Consider the following 19,298-nt stretch of genomic DNA (forward strand, 5'->3'; position numbering starts at 1 on the left):
TATCGTAGCATAGCTAAATTCAGTTTTTTTTTACAAAAATCACATACTATGACTCAAGCATTAAAAAATGATGTGAAGAAAGGCAACTTTCTTCTTCTACAGATATATTAAATTGACGGCGAAAAATGAACATTTTGAATAATTAAATTTGCCATCTTTGCCATCCACCTAGCTTGATGAATGGCTCCTGGATTTCTAAAACCACAACATTGCCATCTAAAGATCCAACAATTACCAGAGCCGAGTTCAATAGCTCCCTGTGGTCATCTCTGGGATGGCTCTCAATTAATTTGGTTTTGAATTCAGCTGCAAAAATTAAAATTATCTTTAAAACTTAGGCATAAAAATAAATATTATCTTAAGAAATGTAAAGTCATTAAACAGGAAACAAAGATAATGGATTGATATATCAGGTAACATCTTGGTCTCACCTAGTATTATTCAAAATGAAGAAGAAATAAACCATAATATGAACTCTGGAAATCCGGTTATTTCTCTCTATACAACAGAGAATTTTAAACTATTGTACAAATTCTATAGCGATACTACCAATAGTATCGCGATTATAGCGATACTATCGATAGTATACTATAGCGATACTACCAATAGTATCGTGATTATAGCGATACAATCGATAGTATACTATAGCGATACTACCAATAGTATCACGATTATAGCGATACAATCGATAGTATACTATAGCGATACTACCAATAATATAGCGATTATAGCGATACTATCGCGACTATAGCGATACTACCAATAGTTATACTCCTAATACTACCAAGATTGATTCACTTCGATCTTGCATACAAAATAATCATAAAGTATCCTTTCAGATCCAAAATGACAATCAATCATTGGATTGAGTTCATTGTGCAGAAGTGCTGCCAAATTAAACGAAAAAAAGCAACAATCTAAAAATGCTTTACTTTTATACTGTTAAAAGTGCCCTTAAATGGTTTACTTTTTCTGTACCAAAGCTCCTCTTTGGTTTTGTGTTTCAGTAAATCGCGTTTTCTATAGTTTTCTATAATCGCGATTTCTATAATCCTACAAACGTAGGGGAATATCACCAGTTGGTTTATTTGCACTAGTTTTTTTGGAGTAAGAGTGAAGTAGTTTTGGGGGAGTAAGGGCTATATTAACATCTTGGAATCAAAGCTTTAAGTAGGTTAATATACGGAAAACCACAATCTTCAACTGTCTTACCCAAAATAAGGGTACGAGGAGTGGAGTAGGATGATCTTCTTTAAAGGCCCCACTATCCTTCAACTAAAAAGTTTCACTTGTTTGTGTTTCAGTAAATCGCTAGTTGTCTATAATCCTACAAACATAGGGAAATATCACCAGTTGGTTTAAAAAATATATTAGAATGGCTGTGAAGTAGTAGTTTTTGGTCGTTTTAAGTTTCAACTTCGCTCTTTACTTCCCTCAAAAAAACTTTGTTTTTTTAAATTAATTTATAAACAAGCCTTGATATCGCTTAGATGTAAACAATTTCTCTTAACAGTTTAAATAAACAGCTGATATAATAAATTCTCAGATGAAATTATTTGACTCGTAACAAGAAAAAAAGAAATAACTCAGTTGAATGCTCAGAGAAGCTTGAAAAATTTTAAACTGCCTTCTATAATCCATTAAAAGTTCCTGAGCTAGATTTTACGGCATGAAATGTTAAAGTGGTCAGGACTAGTGTTACAATTATGAAGTTTTTAGTGTTTTGTTTTTCCCTCATACAGCCTACTAATCTGACTAATCTTTAACCTATTATAGTTATAAACTGTATTATAAACTGTACTGTACTTATAAACTATAAACTAATTTCAAACCATTTTTTGACACGTTAGTTAATTTATAATAATATTGTCTGCCATGTAGGGTGAATTAAGGGGATAAAATACTACCCCCCCCCCACTCAAGGAAAAATGACCTATCTAGTTGATTTCATAGTTGTATCCCCTGCAATCTGTGTTGTCGAGATTCCGCTTCGAAACGCCAAAGGTGAGTAATGAGGCTTAATGGATAAGAAACCCAAGTAGCCTGAAGCACCATCTATATCTGTTAAAATTTTCTTGTTAGAACTGTTACAACAGTTTCTGTTCCTTTAATGTGTTCGCTACTTAATCCAAAACTTTTTGTTATTTTATAAAACATATTGTTTTTGGAAATAAGTAGTCCCTGTAATTTTAATAGCGGAAAATTTCTAATATGCAAATAGTGGGAACGGCACAGGATTTCACATATCAAGTAGTTTTTTGTCTCTTTTCTGGTAGGGGGGGGGGGCACAATTATAAATCCCAAGATCTTGAGGGACTACCCTGAACTACCGGATTTAAATTTGGAAAGTTGAAACTTCTTTGACTTAGCGGACTGTTATTTGGTTCAGTCTCACACTTCACACCAAAGCCCTAGTTTCTATTGACTAGTTCTGGTTTTATTGAAATTAACTATGATCCATTTGTAAATTAGCATTTGTTCTGACTCCACAGTCCTAGTATATTCACATGTATTTGATGTACAATCAAATTTCATTGGTTTGTTCTGCCTGTCTTTATTTGATGTATTACACGTCGTCCCTTGGAAGAAATTTTTTATTTATGTTTCAGGGGACCCACTTTCTTAAATTTTATTGAAGAGATGGCGCCAATAAGCAGAATGGAAGACGCCCCATTTGTTATGCCAATTGTTGACAGATACAAGGATATGGGCACTGTGGTTTTGGGAAAAGTCGAAGCTGGCACTGCTAAACTAGGAACTAAATTAATTGTTATGCCCAATAAGGTATATTGTTTTCTTCGGTATATCAAAAAGGCATATATATATATATATATATATATATATATATATATATATATATATATATATATATATATATATATATATATATGTTTATGTCTGTGCGTGTGTTTTGTTTGAGTGTTTTTTTGTGTATGTGTGATTTAATGATGAATAGTGACGTTAAAATTCAATTTGCATAAGTATTATCCTGATAATATACGGACTAATTAAACGAACCATATCATCACGCCATCCTCTGATAATAAGAAAATTATATAATGCTCTTGTAAGACCACATTTGGAGTTTGGCTGCCCCGTTACAAATCCTCAATATAAGGGAGATGTGGCAGCCCTAGAGAGCATACAGAAAAGAGCAACAAAGCTTTGCGCCCCACACTAACAGCTTCCCTACCCTGAACGTCTGCGTCGCCTGAAGATACCCACATTGGTTTACCGGCGGCACAGAGGAGATGTCATTTTTGTCAAGAAAATGTACCAAAACAACATGACTAACTCCATTTTTACTCCCTCCCTTGCCACTATGACACGAGACCACTCAATGAAGCTGCAACAGGAGTACTCCAGACGCAGAGAGAGGACGAACTTTTTCTCAGTACGAGCTGTCTCAACTTGGAACAGTCTTTCTAATGAGACTGTCTCTGGTGAATCGATTAATTCTTTCAAAAATGCAGTTGATTTGGAGTGGAGTAACGCGGAATAGAAGTACCAGTGGGAGGCCACACCCACTAATTATGTCACCTCATCAATTCAACAGCGAGATGTTCTACAGGAGGATCTCGCTGTAAATGCGATTTAAGGTAATTTTAAGGTAATTATGAAGCTTTAAAAAATGCCAGGTAGGGCCAGCCGCCGGAAGGCACTGTAGTTTTTTTTTTTTTGTCAATATTAGCGCCAGTTTCTCCAGCTGTAAGTCACACCCATACTGTTGAGCTAAATCACAATCAAAAATTATTGCAAAAAGATATTGTTTTTTTTTTTGGAATCATGATCACAGACACTTCTTTTTGTAGTTTTTAGGAGTTCCATGAGCAGTTTTTAGTCCTGCAAATGATCTTCGTTTCCGAACGCCGGACAGAAAAATGTGGGAATAGTAGCGTCCAGAATTTATTCGAGTTGTCCTACTATATTCGATCACCTAATTTTGGTATAATTTAGTATAATTTTCATTTGGTATTAATTTGGTGTAATTTTCGCTTTTTTCTTCTGTTTCACTTCTATTTTAGCACTTCAAAAGTTATTTAGAATTAAATAATAAACAAATCGGGTTATTGTGGAATACCTGGCTTTTTACCTATGTTTTTATCAGTAAAATATATTCTGTCTATTTTTGAATGTAGTCACAAACTAAAATGTCTATTCTATTAAGTGTTTTCAACAAAAGATGATTATAAAGCACCTTACATTTATTAGCAATGCTGTATTGATGTGAACCAATCCTTTTTTTTTTATTATGTTTCCTCCATTAATTAAATTATATCAGTGTTCACTAAAGTTATTATTATAATAATGATTGTTTGACATTATTTCCATTATGACATATTGTCATAGTGAAATTGTGAAATTTAGGACAATTTTGACAATAATGACAAACACATGACATGTAAATATGACAATGTAGCCATATGAAATATAGTATTTTAAATACAAATATGACAGTAATGACAATATTTCACTATGACAATAATAATAGTATTGTCATAACGACAAAATATTCAATGTAGTGTTCAACAATTGAGTCATTCTTTTTTGTGGATACTCGTCGCTGCCAGTTATGTTTGGTTCAAGGAATCTCTTTGATTGTCTCTTAGAATTCATTGAGCTCGCTCTACTGAACGTGACTATTCTGGAGTGTCTCAAACAGATTGCCGAATTTAGAAAATCCGTTTATTTATTTATCGTTGTCGGCAACATTGTTGCCGACAATGTTTTGTCGTGACTGATCATTGAGGTTTTATTTAGTCATAAATTCGATTTATAATAAGTTCAGTTCCGTCGTTCTTCTTGAGACACCCTTAATTTTTCATGGATTATTTCCCTGTTAATTTTTCGCCAACGTTTCTTCTTTTTAAATCTGGCACCCGACACTACCAAAATCCGCATAACTGTATATGGAGATCATTTTACTACACATTAAATTTACTAATTTTCCTAATTCTCTAAAATGTACATAAAAAAACCATATACGGGGTTGGTACCTCTCTGATAAATCCTGATTGATAACAAATTGTCATTGTGTTATATTGTTTATATATTACAATTTGCGATGTTCTTTGCACAGGTGTTTTATCTCTTTTGTTCGGAATTTGCATTTGTCAATAAGAAATAAGGTAATTGAGGATGCCACGACATAATTGAGGTTTTGTATAGTCATAAATTTGATTTATAATAAGTTCAATTCCGTCGTTCTTCTTGAGACACTCTTAATTTTTTCATGGATTATTTTCCTTTTAATTTTTTGGTAACGTTTCTTCTTTTTATATCTGGCACCAGATGCTACCAAAATCCGCATAACTGTATATGGAAATCATTTCATTACACATTAAATTCCCTAATTTTCATTTTTCTCTAAAATGTACATAAAAAAAAACATATACGGGGCTGGTACCTCTCTGATAAATCCTGATTAATAACATGTTGTCATTATGTTATATTGTTTATATATTTCAATTTACAATGTTCTTTGCATAGGTGTTTTATCTCTTTTGTTCGAAATTTGCATTTGTCAATAAGAAATAAGGTAATTGAGGATGCCACGAGATCATTGAGGTTTTGTTTAGCCATACATTCGATTTATAATAAGTTCAATTCCGTCGTTCTTCTTGAGATACCCTTAATTTTTTTTTTTTTGTTGATAGTTTAATTTATCCTCAAGACAGATACAAGAAGAATTTTCCAAGAATTTTATAAAGGATTAGGAATTAGAGTTTTTCTTTCAATTTTTTTGTTATACTTTTGGTATCTAAAAAACATTCTTTTTTTCTTACAAGAAAAAAAAAATCCTAAAAACTTATTATAGTTTTTCGGCTTTCCTATGAAATATATGTGGCCTAATATAATGTCTTGAATAACAGTAGCGGGCCTGGACTGGTTCTTTCCCAATAAATCAAAAGCTAGTCTCCCATGATTTTTTTTTTGTCTGGAATCCGGTCAATAAACATAATTAGAGAAATGAATAAACATACGCTGCGCCTAGAATTTGTGACAATTCTAAAGAATATTGTTTTTCTAGAGCCAAGTTGTAGTTGATCAACTGTGGTCTGACGATGATGAGGTGCAGGAGGTTGCACCTGGAGAAAACGTACGAATTAAGCTGAAAGGCGTCGAAGAAGAAGACATATCACCTGGTTTTGTCCTCTGTGACCCGTCTAATACTTGCAAAACTGGCCGAATTTTTGATGCTCAGGTAAATTTGAGGAATATTAACTTAAAAATCCTCATAACTATTTAGTTCTATCATTAGTTCATGATATTGTTAAAGGCTAACGGTTGCGTCCTAACACAGACATAAAAGATGCGACTTTCTTTTCGATTTAAACAGTTTTACTAATAAAAACAAAATTCAATGTGACAACAAGTCGTAGTGAAGCAAATAAATGCTTGAAAAAATTACTGGTTGGATACCGCTCATGCCAATTCCTCACACCTAATCAAGAAAAAAGACACCAATAATAATGTTTGGGACCTTTGGATCCCTTTTTGTAAACATAACTTGATTATTCTCCGATTATTTTATTTCAACCCTGAGCTTAGCTATTATTATGAGACATCTGGAAAGAATTTTTTAATTACTCCAGGACTAAAAAATACCAGCGACCGATGAATCATACAAGTGAAGGTTAGGCTGCAAAGGATACTGGGAAATTTTTAAATATAAATTTAAATCCCCCATTCATCATGTTCTTGGTCGGAGCGAGAGGCCCGTGAAAAACTCTGCGCGGGAGGAAAACGCCCTGTGTTTCTGTTTGATTTTATTTTTCAGTTCATGATATGAGTTTGATATGAATAGTAAGCCTTCTTTTATTTCCTAGTTTTGACTTTTTGATTAGTCTAAATAGAGACTAGAGTCTGAAGTCTAAAGAGAGACTGAGATTAAATCAATTTGGTATAGGAAGGGAGGCCTTTACTACGAGAGATATCTTTCTTGAGAGAAAGGGGGAGTATTTTTGGAGCTTGACACCTGTGGTCCGTAGCTTGGTGTCTTGGCAGCTCCTGTACTTGGAGCTCACAAGCCACGGAAGGTACCCTTGTCGGATCCTACCGGTTGTTGGAAATTTGCTAGGGCAGAACTCGTAGAAAACCGTGGCACGTTAGAATTGATTGTTGCACCGTAGTTCCAGAATATTTACCTTAGTGGTTTCAGGGAGCTACCTGGGCAGGCCATTCGGTTTACGGAGATTGAGAGCAGAATAGTCCACGAGAACCCCCATGCAACTCAACTGTCGTGTAGCTGAATCTTTTGTGCAACTGAACCCCCGTTCAACTCAGTCCTATTCAACTGAACCCTCGTACAACTCAACCCCCTTGTAATTGAACCCTCGTTTAACTGAGCCCCGTGCAATTTAACCCTTATGCAACTCAACCCCAAGTTTTTTTTCTTAGATTAATATTTAATAGACTTTGAAGTGACGATTTTAGATAAAGTCATGGACTTCTACACGTAAAAGCCACAGCCGTACATCGCCCATGATTTTGGCAATAGACCCATTCCTGAAAGCACCTCTCTGTTTAGGAAAATTGTGGGGCTAGCCAGATGAGTAATGCAGTTAGAAACTATGAACGAAGCGAGAAGCAAATTCTGAGTTTCTTATCAGTGCTAGTTCAAACTTGCTCTTAGACCTTGGGTTGAGTTGAATTAAACAAGTCTTGATTTAAAAGGGGGCTCAATTACTTAAGGGTTGTGTTAAATCGGGTGTAGTTGAAAGACGGTTCAGTTAAATTGGTAGGATTTGCTCTGGCGTTCAGTTGTACGGCGGTTCAGTTGCAGGGGGTTCATTTGCACGCGGTTTCAGATTCATGTGGTTGCAGTTACACCCATACCGCTCGCCCCACCTGGGGCTCCCGGAAATCGCGGAATGACTCAAGAGCTTCCAAAATAAGACTGGCTGTTAGAGGAACAAAGAGCATTTGCTAATCTGCAAGAAAAGATTTGATGTTGCATCAGCGGCTTTCTTTTGCAATTACACCTCTCTTGTATGCCTCTTTTATTACACCCATCGTATATACCCCTTTACCTCTCTATAATTATACACACGCAACTATACCTCTTACATATCTACTTCTGTGTAGCTTTCTCTATGTGTACCACCATTTTTTCAAAAAGGCATTTTTTTTAAGCCAATGGCTAATTGTAGAAAAAGCCAAGAGAGATAGTCCGGGTGAGAGGCAAATCTGGCATTAGCCCTTTTCAGGTTTGTATAAAAAATTATATCATGTCACTTGTTGATAGATAAGTCTATCATTCATCCGTCCATACAGCAATTTCAGGGCAGAACTAAGGTAGGTAGTCATAATCCTAAGGGATGAAAAATTGGATTGATTTTAGGTTGACGCGTGATGGAAAATCTTTACTGAACTTGTTTCCATCAAACTTGTATCCATATCAAACATCTGCTGACTCTTTGAAAAGTTTTAGTAGATGTATACAACCAGGTTGAAACTGGATGTAGAAGTAGTGGTATATCGAGTGGCCTGACGACCCGAGATGTGAAGTGAAAGTAAATAATCGAAATATAACCATGCTATAAAATAAATATCGATTGAAGTGGGGCTGCTTGCATCAGATGAAGAAAAAAAAGCTAAAGGTATTTGTTTTATCTTTTGCAACTAACACTCCTGGTTCAAAATTATTATCAATGTTAAATTTGCCCCCTTTTTTTCAATTAATTTATTTGAAGGATATGTGTCTACCCAATCCGGTTGAACGGTCAAAGCTAATATTGGTTCTTTTCGTCTCAAATCAGGCAGGGTTTTGTCGGATGAATATCCAGAAGTTTATATATAGGGGTAAATTGAGTTATTCCTGCTAGTACTATAAGTAATCCCAAAAGGGTCTGATGAAATGAAATATAGTTTTCACTTGCTAAAAAGTTATTTGTTTCGTTTCTGAATTAAGTTTCGCTATATATATATATAAGAAAACGATGAGTATGAAAGCTCAATTCAATTTAGAAAAAAATGAATTAAATTGGATAAAAAAAAATTAGTGAAGCAAAGAAAAGGTGATAGTTACTTCGGATACTCGGAGCATTCCTTGAAAAATGGCTAAAATCGTCCCTCATGTAACATTTAAGAAGACTTTATGGTCATTAAGATTTTTCGTAGATAAAAAAGCTTATTATAGTTAATTGTGTAATTCGTGTTATTTATAATAAGGGACTGTTACGTTATGATAGCTAATGAATTACAATTTATATAGAGGCTCAGTTCCAAGACCATGCCCAGGGGGAGGAAGCTACTAGGTTTAACCCCCCTCCCTCAATTTTTCTTTCCAACTCATGAAAAAAGTAGCAAGTACGCATATAAATAAATTTTTTAGGCGTTTTGTAATTTCTTTTATAACCCCATCCCAAATTCTTTTTTGTGAATTGTAGATTTTTTCTTTTATCTTTGATTTATTTTGATTATTGAATCTAAAAAAGGAAGATTTCTAGACCTTGGGATCTAAAAATTATTGTGACGTCAATTGGGAATTTTCCTCTAGGATTGAATCTACAAGAATCAATGCATTATCTAAATTATGTTAGAAAAATTCAATACCTGCCAGCGCCTTCCTGATAATGACAATAAATATTTGTAATACATGAGCTGCAGATTGAAAATTTCCTTTCTTAAATTATAGTTAAGTCATCTGAAACAATTTGACTTGTTTTCTTTAACTGCAATTTCCGTTTAAGCCAACGTCTTGATCAGCGGCTTTGTAAAAATCAAGTAAGTGATTATGATAACAAGTACCATCAACTTGCTAATTATTTACTGACTGAAAAGTTCTTATCCTGCAGGCAAATTTTCTAAATTCAGATGTAGCCTATCCGAAATAAATGGTCCCTTTTGACTCTACAATATATATATATAAAAAAAAATTGGATCCGTGTATTTATACAGTCGTTTGAATATGGAGTAACAATAAGAAACCATATTGGAAAAAAGTAAGAGAAAAACAAACTAGCGGCATGCATAAAAACGCATTAGAGATAAATAAATAATCATCAAATATTCAAATAAGACGATAATGAAGGCATAAACGCCCAACCATAATCAGCAAAAATTCACAATCAGTAACAAAAAAAAAAGAAAGATAATAATGAAGGGATGAATGCCCGCCCATGTGAGACAATGGTAAAGGAATAAACACCAGACCATAATCGTAAAAAATAAGTGAATAACACTATAGTAAAGGGATTAACGCACGCCCATAATAAAAGACGATATTGAAGAAATAAGCGCCTGCCTATAATACGCAATAATATATAATAAGCCAAAAAAGAGCAAAAACCAAATGAATAAGACGACAGTGAAGGGTTAAACGCGCCTGAGAGTTGCCTATGTCGTATCTCTAACTTGGAAACTATAAGAAAAGCCTAACTTATTATCAGTAAACCGGCCTTTTGTCCGAGGTGGAAAATAAAGAATCTGGTAGAGTTAGAATAATCTATCCAGGTTTTATTTAATATATTACGAATTACAATATTGTTATTGCTTTTATTTTAATTTATTATTATCAAGAATACAAATGAGCTAAATGAAAGCTAGGCTTATCAAGAATACAAATGAGCTAAATGAAAGCTAGGCTTATCAAGAATACAAATGAGCTAAATGAAAGCTAGGCTTATCAAGAATACAAGTGAGCTAAATGAAAGCTAGGCTTATCAAGAATACAAATGAGCTAAATGAAAGCTAGGCTTATCAAGAATACAAATGAGCTAAATGAAAGCTAGGCTTATCAAGAATACAAATGAGCTAAATGAAAGCTAGGCTTAACAAGAATACAAATGAGCTAAATGAAAGCTAGGCTTATCAAGAATACAAATGAGCTAAATGAAAGCTAGGCTTATCAAGAATACAAATGAGCTAAATGAAAGCTAGGCTTATCAAGAATACAAATGAGCTAAATGAAAGCTATGCTTATCAAGAATACAAATGAGCTAAATGAAAGCTAGGCTTATCAAGAATACAAATGAGCTAAATGAAAGCTAGGCTTATCAAGAATACAAATGAGCTAAATGAAAGCTAGGCTTATCAAGAATACAAATGAGCTAAATGAAAGCTAGGCTTATCAAGAATACAAATGAGCTAAATGAAAGCTAGGCTTATCAAGAATACAAATGAGCTAAATGAAAGCTAGGCTTATCAAGAATACAAATGAGCTAAATGAAAGCTACCACGTGGACGACTTTTGTACTATTAATTTCCTAATACTACAAATAATCAATGCTCAAGGGATTCACGAGAGACGTAATTGAAACTGGTAATAATTGCTAAAAGATAAATGAGATATTTGTTTATCTAGATATCTGCTTATATAATTGTTAAGTGTCTATATTCCCAGCCAATGGCTAATCTTCAACTCTAACTTTAAAACTATCACTAGGCATTTGTACATGGGAACCTGATGCTTGAAGCCAAGTGGGTATTTCTCATTATACATACAGTCATCAGGTATAGTTGAAACTATACCCGATATATGTATATATATATATATATATATATATATATATATATATATATATATATATATATATATATATATATATATATATTATATATATATATATATTATATATATATATATATATATTATATATATATATATATATATATATATATATATATATATATATATATATATATATATATATATATATATATATATATATATATATATATATATATATATATATATATATATATATATATATATATGTGTGTGTGTGTGTATGTATACATATATCTTTATGGTTGATTGTGTATGGCTATGCTGTTTGACCTATGTGATTGTATGGATGAGTAGGGTTAAGGCCTCATTCAAGTACTGGTCTATATTAATCACTAATTTAGGAAAACAGTCTTCCTTTTCTCCTTCTGTCTCTCTCTCTTTTTTTTTTCTTTTTTTTGTGTTTGTGCTGTTGCATTGGTGATTTCTCTTTTCATGATAATTATTATCTATCATTTTAATTTATTAAATTATTTCTTAAATTATATTTAAATTCTTACGAAAAACAGTTGTTCTTTGACCCAATGTTTCGATACATATGTAGTAAATGGTTAAGTAAACATAAGGGTAGTATTGTTGTTTGTTAATGAATGAACGATAGTGAAGATCTTGTTCAGTCTTTGACGGCAAAGAGCTGTGGCGTATTTGGAGTGGCTACAAGTGTATGAAATTTATAATGCAGGGAATTTGGTACCATGAGGTGCTTGGCTCGGTTTATTCTGATTTTGTCAGGCTCTAGTGTCTTAATTCTATTTTAAGGTGTGATATAAAGCAATATTTTAGTTCTTGGGGTTTGGGACTATTCAATTTTTCTTACCACGACCCGTGGGGCTTTGTGCTATGCATCATTACAGAGAAATTACGGAGAATTTACATTCATAATAATTATTTTATGCTTTCAGGTTGTTATGCTTGAACTCAAGTCTATTATTTGCGCTGGTTTTTCTTGTGTCTGCCATATTCACACTGTTTCAGAGGAAGTTCGAGTGAAAGCCCTTATTGCCATTGTTGATAAGAAGACAGGGAAAAAAGAAATGAGACCGCGTTTTATTAAACAAGAACAAATTGCGATTATCCGGTTTGAATGCCTCTCTGGCACTATTTGCTTAGAGACTTTTCAGGATTTTCCACAAATGGGCCGTTTCACTCTCCGTGATGAAGGTAATGTTCTAATTCTTTTAAAGTAGGTTTTTTTTAATTTACTTAGGTAAATATATCTTACCAGATATTTTAGCTTTTAACGCTAATAGTCTTCTGAAAAGCCAAAAAATAGAGGATTTGGGTGCCTTTGGCGGCTATAACTACCACTGAGGATTTCGACAATGTCAAAGTTCATTTGTGAAAATTTCCCAAGGTTGAAAAAAAAATGTCCCAGGTTATCAAATAATAAAAATTATATTCTTGATATAATTTCTGAGGGTTGTTATTTTTATTGTTTATTGGAAAACCCGTCATACAGAAAAAGCAAAAGACGTAACAATAAACCAAAGAAAAAAGAAGAAATGCACACTGAGCGCGAAGACAAACACTTAAAAAAATAAACAACAAAAATATCTTAACTACTGGGCCAATACCGATAACCAAGAATAGTTCAACTTCGGCAAACAGGAATTATAAGCACGAAAATAAACTATAAATTAGTAAAAAAAATAAAAAAATTACTGCACGATATAAGGTCATGACACAGACATACAAAAATACCAAGTTTTGAACAAGACGGAGCAAAAGAGATAGAGAAAAAAGGAAAACAAACAAACAATAACAACATAAAACAAGAGCTAAGAGCTCATATGGCACTTGTGACGAGGTCGGAAGAGCCGAGAGCTCATATGGTACGAGGTCGGAAGAGCCAAGAGCTCATTTGGCACTTGTGAGAAGGTCAGAATCTAAAGTTAGACTCGGTACTAGAGTTATCGAATTTGCTGTACTTTGTTTATTGGCAATTATTATAAACCAGACTTTAGAATAACATCAAAAATTATTGCCTTACCCTTTTGTATTATCGACACCGTTCTTTATAGGTAGGAATTTTTTCATACACTTCAGTTACAATTTTATCCTTATCTTTTGACATAGATTCTTGAATGACTTCCATTTCTGCTCATCAAATTCATGGAAAACGTTTTAAATACGTATTTAAATTGTGCATTAAAACCCGCGTTGTCTGTGCCCAAAGGACTGGGAACTAATTAAAAGTCAATAGCTAAGTTCATGAATGTGAAATCATCATTGATGACTGTCACAGTGTAAAAATATTTTCCCTTTACTGTGCTGACTGCATAGATGACTGGAACAGTTACATCCGCAGGACTTTGCTTCTTAGGGAATTCCAATTTCGTCAGCAATAGTTACAGCTTAGGGGTATAAGCCTAGAGAAGGAAACATGTTAAGAAAACATTTCATAATACGCACAATAGCTGTAGCAAACACCTTTTGCATGGATCCCCCCTATACTTTACCGCCAACCCCCCTTCCCCTAAAAAGCAATATATAGTCCAAATTATATAAAACCAATGCATTCTGTCACCCATCACTTGTTTTCCGGTTGTTCTTTTAAACAGTTAATTCAATTAATAAGTACAAGGTATGAAACAAGAGAGACGCATTGGGGGAATAGAGGGGAAATATATAATTCCGACTGTATATTTACACATTAAGGGGGGGGAGGTAAAATATAGGGGGTTCCATGCAAAATCTGTTTGCTACAATTGTTATGCATATTGTAAATTGTTTTCTTATCATGCTTCCTTCTCAAACATGTTTCCTTCTTAAATCGTAAGTTAAAAATACCTCATTTTTATAATCTTTCAGAATTAACCCTCGCCCCCACTCCCCCACAGAGAGCGGATCCGCCCTTCCAACTCCCCCGAATGTCACAGGATCTGGTCGGAATTTGAAATTAGAACTTTATAGCACAAGATCCTTCTAAATATCAAATTTCATTAAGATCTGGTCACCCTTTCGTAAGTTACAAATACCTCAATTTTCAAAATTGCCTCCCCCCTCCCAATTCCACCAAAGAGAGCAGATCCGGTCCAGTTATGCCAGTCACGTATCTTAGACAGGTTTCTATTCTTCCCATCCAGTTTCATCCTGATCTCACCGCTTTAAGTATTTTCTAAGACTTCCGGTCCCCCCAACTACCCCCCCCCCCCAATTACGTTTGATCCGGTTGAGATTTAAAATAAGATATCGGAGTTACGAGGTCCTTCTAAATATGAAGTTTCATGAAGATCCGATCACTCCTTCGTAAGTTAAAAATACGTCATTTTTCTTATTTTTCAGAATTACCCCCCCCCCCCCCGCAATTGAGCGGATCCGTTCCAATTATGTAAATTACGTATGTAAGACTTTTGCTTATTTTTCCAATCAAGTTTCATCCCAATCCCTCCAATCTAAGCGTTTCCCATCATTTTAGGTCTCCCCACCCCAAACTTCCCCCAATGTCACCAGATCCGGTCAAGATTTAAAATAAGAGCTTTGAGACACGATATCCTTCTAAAAATCAAATTTCATGGAGATCCAATGACCCGTTCGTAAGTTAAAAATACCTCATTTTTTCTAATTTTTCAGAATTAACCCCCCCCCCCCCAACTACCCCAAAGAGAGCGGATCCGTTCTGGTTATATCAATCATGTATCTAGGACTCGTGTTTTTTTTCCACCAAGTTTTATCCCGATCCCTCCACTCTAAAGTGTTTTCCAATTTTTAGGTTTCTCCCTCCCAACTCCCCCCCCCCAATGTCACCAGATCCGGTCGGGTTTAAAATAAGAGCTCTGAGCCACGATATCGTTCTAAATATCAAATGTCATTGAGATCCGATCACCCGTTCGTAAGTTAAAAATACCTCTTTTTTTTTCAGAAATACCCCCCCCCCCCCAACTATCCAAAAGAGAGCAGATCCGTTCCGTTTATGTCAATCATCTATCTAGGACTTGTGTTTATTTTTCCCACCATGTTTCATCCCAATCCCTCCACTCTAAGTGTTTTCCAAGTTTTAGGTTTCCCCCTCCCAACTCCCCGCCCCCATCACCAGATCCGGTCGGGATTTAAAATAAGAGCTCTAAGACACGATATCCTTCTAAACATCAAATTTCATTGAGATCCGATCACCCGTTCGTAAGTTGAAAATACCTCATTTTTCTAATTTTTAAGACTTACTCCCCAGTTGTGTCCATCTATGATTTTTGTAGCTTTTTTGCCATCTTTTGTCTTTTGTCTGATTGGTCTTTTGTCAAACTGGACATGGATATTCAAGAGAAAGTCGAATAGTGCTGCTAACATAATTTTGTGTACATACTACTTTGCCTTTCACAATTTTCGCAAAAAAGTCCTTATTTCTTCAGATAATTTTTTTATTGTTATATTTTTTATATGTTTTCGGTAATGACTCGTTTTTTAGATATCTAATTTGCAACGATTACTTAAAACATAACGAGAAAAAGTTAATTCCGGAGATAGTTTCAAGTGGAAGAATATATGGAGGAATAACGTTATCTTTGAATATTCCTTTGAAATACCTTTTTGAAAGGTATGACATTAAGGATACGAGACAACGTGAAAGCGTCGTAAAAACTGCAATTTGAAAACGGGTCAAAAGGTTTTTTTGGGGGGAAAATTGAACCATAGGAGGCAGATTTTCGCCGAAAAATGTGAGCAACCACAAGATTACAAGTATGGCAAATAGAGGTGTCGATAGGGAGAGCTAGGTATGAGACACGGTCAAATGTCTCTGTAACGATGCTACGAAAGGCAGGTAAGGATCTAGGAATTTTTCAAGGAGGTGGGGAATAGTAAAACAATTAAGGGAGGGGAGCAATAAAAATAAGTTTGTGGGAGGGCACAGTAATAAAAAAAACGATTTCGAAGAAGAAATGCTTAGAAGTTAGACATATTTTTTTAAACGGTCTATTTTTCTAAGAAATAGAAAGAAAAAATAATAATAAAAAAAAAAAAAATACTGGGTTTCAGAAAGTTTGAGGTTTGATTCAAATAAACTTCGCCCTTGAATAAAATCGGAATCAGAATAAATTTAGATTAAATTATAGTTATACATGTTTCGAAATTTAGTAGCCATTATTGGTACATTATTTTTGCTGTGATTCATCCAGAGAGAGATTCTGTTTATGAAATTATTTAGAAAGATCTATGGTAAAAGGTAAAGGATACGGCATTAGACTTTACAGTCCGTACCGGCGGTGCTGATCTCCGTTTCTTGGCCCTTCAGCCAGGAAGTGCAATGGGGGGTTGGGGGCCAGCCATCCTGTGCTTTCGCACACCCTTCCTGTTTACCTTCCCCAGATTTCTCCAGGTACCCATTTAGAGCTGGGTCGACTCTGGCTAAGCCTACAGAGTCACGCCACTGACCCCCGTCCCAAACTGATGAATTGGGTACACTGGGATTCGAACCCGCGCCCTCTCAGACAAAGGATCCCGAATCCAGCGTACCAACCCACTCGGCCAGGACTGAAAAAAAGATCTATGCCCCCTGAAAAAAGGAAAAGTGGGACTCTATGAGTGGAAATTCAACAACCGGGTAAACCCTTTGCATGCCACAATAAACTCTCTTTCTATTAACTTTAAAAACGGTGATTTGCAGTTTGTTGCTCTAACTAAAACGAGTCTTCAGGCTGAGGTGAAATGTGAATTTAATCAAGAAAGATTAAAGGCTTGAGTTAAATTCCACTATTCCATTTGTGGATATCCAGGAATGGTGTATCTATTTTAAGTTCTTTAATTTTGCTACCGAAATATTTGTTGCTAACATATTTTCCCCACTCCAAGCTACATTTCAAATTTCTAAGTAGTGTCTTGGTATGCTTTACACGATAGTTATTGACTGTGTAGATCATTTTTATATTAACGATATTATCTTCTTTTCAAAAATGCTGGCTGTAGTAATTTTCAAGTTTTTTAATTCCGTAGAAACTAGCAGACCTATCACCTTCCTTTCTTTTTTCATCTGGCAATATGAAATTCCACTCCCAAAAGTCCCGTCAGCACCTGAATCTTTCTTTTAATTACCCAATGAAAACTGCCTACACCTCTTAACTTTCCAACCAAGTTTTAGGATATACAAATTTTTTTAATTGTGACAAGAACTTGCCAGTTATCTTCTTCTTTTTTAATCCGCTCTGTTTACCAGTTTTTTTTTGTGTGTTTATTTTTTCTTTCAGTGTTAAATTTTGATAAGAAAACTTTATTTTACATATACATATATAGTTTTTTTTTAACTTTTATTCTTCTTTTCCAGGTAAAACTATCGCAATAGGGAAGGTACTGAAAATCATTGAATAGGAGACTATTCTTTAAGTTGTAATTTGCAGGGAAAATCTTGCAGTAGCAAACTTCTGTGTTTCAGTGGAAGAAATGGACATATATCAAAATATCTCATTGATTTGTTTTTCACCGTTAATATTAATAGTTCATTCAATTTTGTAAAATAAAAACCTGGATATTTGTGATTGGTTGAAGTTGGATAATAAAGAGTTCCTTTCGTAATCGTACGTTTTTTTAACCTCGCCATAAATGCCTCGTTTGCCACAGCTTAAACTGATTAGCGAGGATCGAGGTGAGTGTATAACAATTATTTTTATCATTCCATATTTTGGCTCCAGATATTCAAGTTCCTATTTTCTCATTAACCATGATTTTGCTGAATTAAATTTACATTTCTGGGGGTATTTATTTTAAAGCCCGTTTATTTTTGAGTAAAAGAAATAGGGTTTAATTAGTTATGAAGGTTTTTAATACAATTGAGTTTTTTTTAAATCATTTTTATCTGCTTTTCGTGCATTTTTTTTTTCAAGAAAAATTCAGCTATGAAAAAACTTCAGAAAATAAAGATTCAAAAAATTAATTAAACCTTTAAAATTCCAAAAAATAAGTTGTGTTTGTTCCTAAGCATTTGGACTGTTTTTAAATCCACACAACAGAAATTTCGCAAAAAAACAGCATTGCGAACTAAAATTTTTACTCATTTGCAAAAAGGGGAATCCTTCGGGATATAGGAAGAGTCCCTCAAAGGGAAAAGAGAAACTGCTTGTACAACGGTTATGCACGACATTGTTGGCAAAACGCAAGGAAATTCGTGCTCTGAATTTCTCTCTGAAGAAGGGAAATGTATGGCACTTTACCGTGTTTGAAGATAATTCTTAGGCACGTTTTTTGAATTGCATCTATTCTGTCCGACAATTCATTGGAGATGCTAGGATGCCAAACAGGACAAACGTATTCGAGGGTAGGACGTACGAAAAAGAAAGATCCTCAAACTTTGCGATTTACGATATTTAAATTTATTAAGGAGTTTGAGGAGGGAAAATGCAGTATTTGTACGTTTTAAGAAATCATTAACCCAACAATCCCATTTTAAGTCGCTTGAGATGGTAACACCCTGCAATTTCATAGTTTTAACAGACATTTTAGGGGTATTGGACAGGAGGAAGAAGGGGGAGTTTTAAGGAAACTAATTGTTAAAACTGTTGACTTTAAAGGGTTGACTCTCATATCACTAGCAACAGATTCATCGGATATTGACTCCAAAATTACCATTGGGTTACTTTTTAGATTTTTGAAATATGTTTCTAAGATAGATCATCTGCAAATTTCTATCTATCCGGGAAATCGACACCAAGGCTGTTTATCATGGTAAGAAATTAAATTGAACCTAAGAGGGTTCCCGGGGCCACACCATTATAAATTGGGAGGGGATCAGAATATACATTCAGGTATTTGACGACTTGCGTTCGATTAGAAAGGAAGGATGAAATTATTCTTATTAAATAGG

At 34.4% G+C, this 19,298-nt stretch overlaps 1 protein-coding gene across 1 annotated transcript in view; it reads left to right on the forward strand.

Moving 5' to 3' along the window:
• The window catches only part of LOC136039956 (eukaryotic peptide chain release factor GTP-binding subunit ERF3A-like), a 38,985-nt gene extending 20,972 nt beyond the window's left edge, over positions 1 to 18,013 (forward strand). Inside the window, exons 7-10 of the mRNA XM_065723968.1 lie at positions 2,610 to 2,784; positions 6,032 to 6,205; positions 12,415 to 12,673; positions 17,766 to 18,013. Coding sequence (XP_065580040.1) covers positions 2,610 to 2,784; positions 6,032 to 6,205; positions 12,415 to 12,673; positions 17,766 to 17,809 — 652 coding nt within the window. The 3' untranslated portion in view covers positions 17,810 to 18,013. The remainder of the gene's footprint in view (positions 1 to 2,609; positions 2,785 to 6,031; positions 6,206 to 12,414; positions 12,674 to 17,765) is intronic.
• Positions 18,014 to 19,298: the final 1,285 nt, after the last annotated feature.

Source organism: Artemia franciscana, chromosome 20, assembly GCF_032884065.1.
Source record: "Artemia franciscana chromosome 20, ASM3288406v1, whole genome shotgun sequence".
Lineage (NCBI taxonomy): Eukaryota > Metazoa > Arthropoda > Branchiopoda > Anostraca > Artemiidae > Artemia > Artemia franciscana.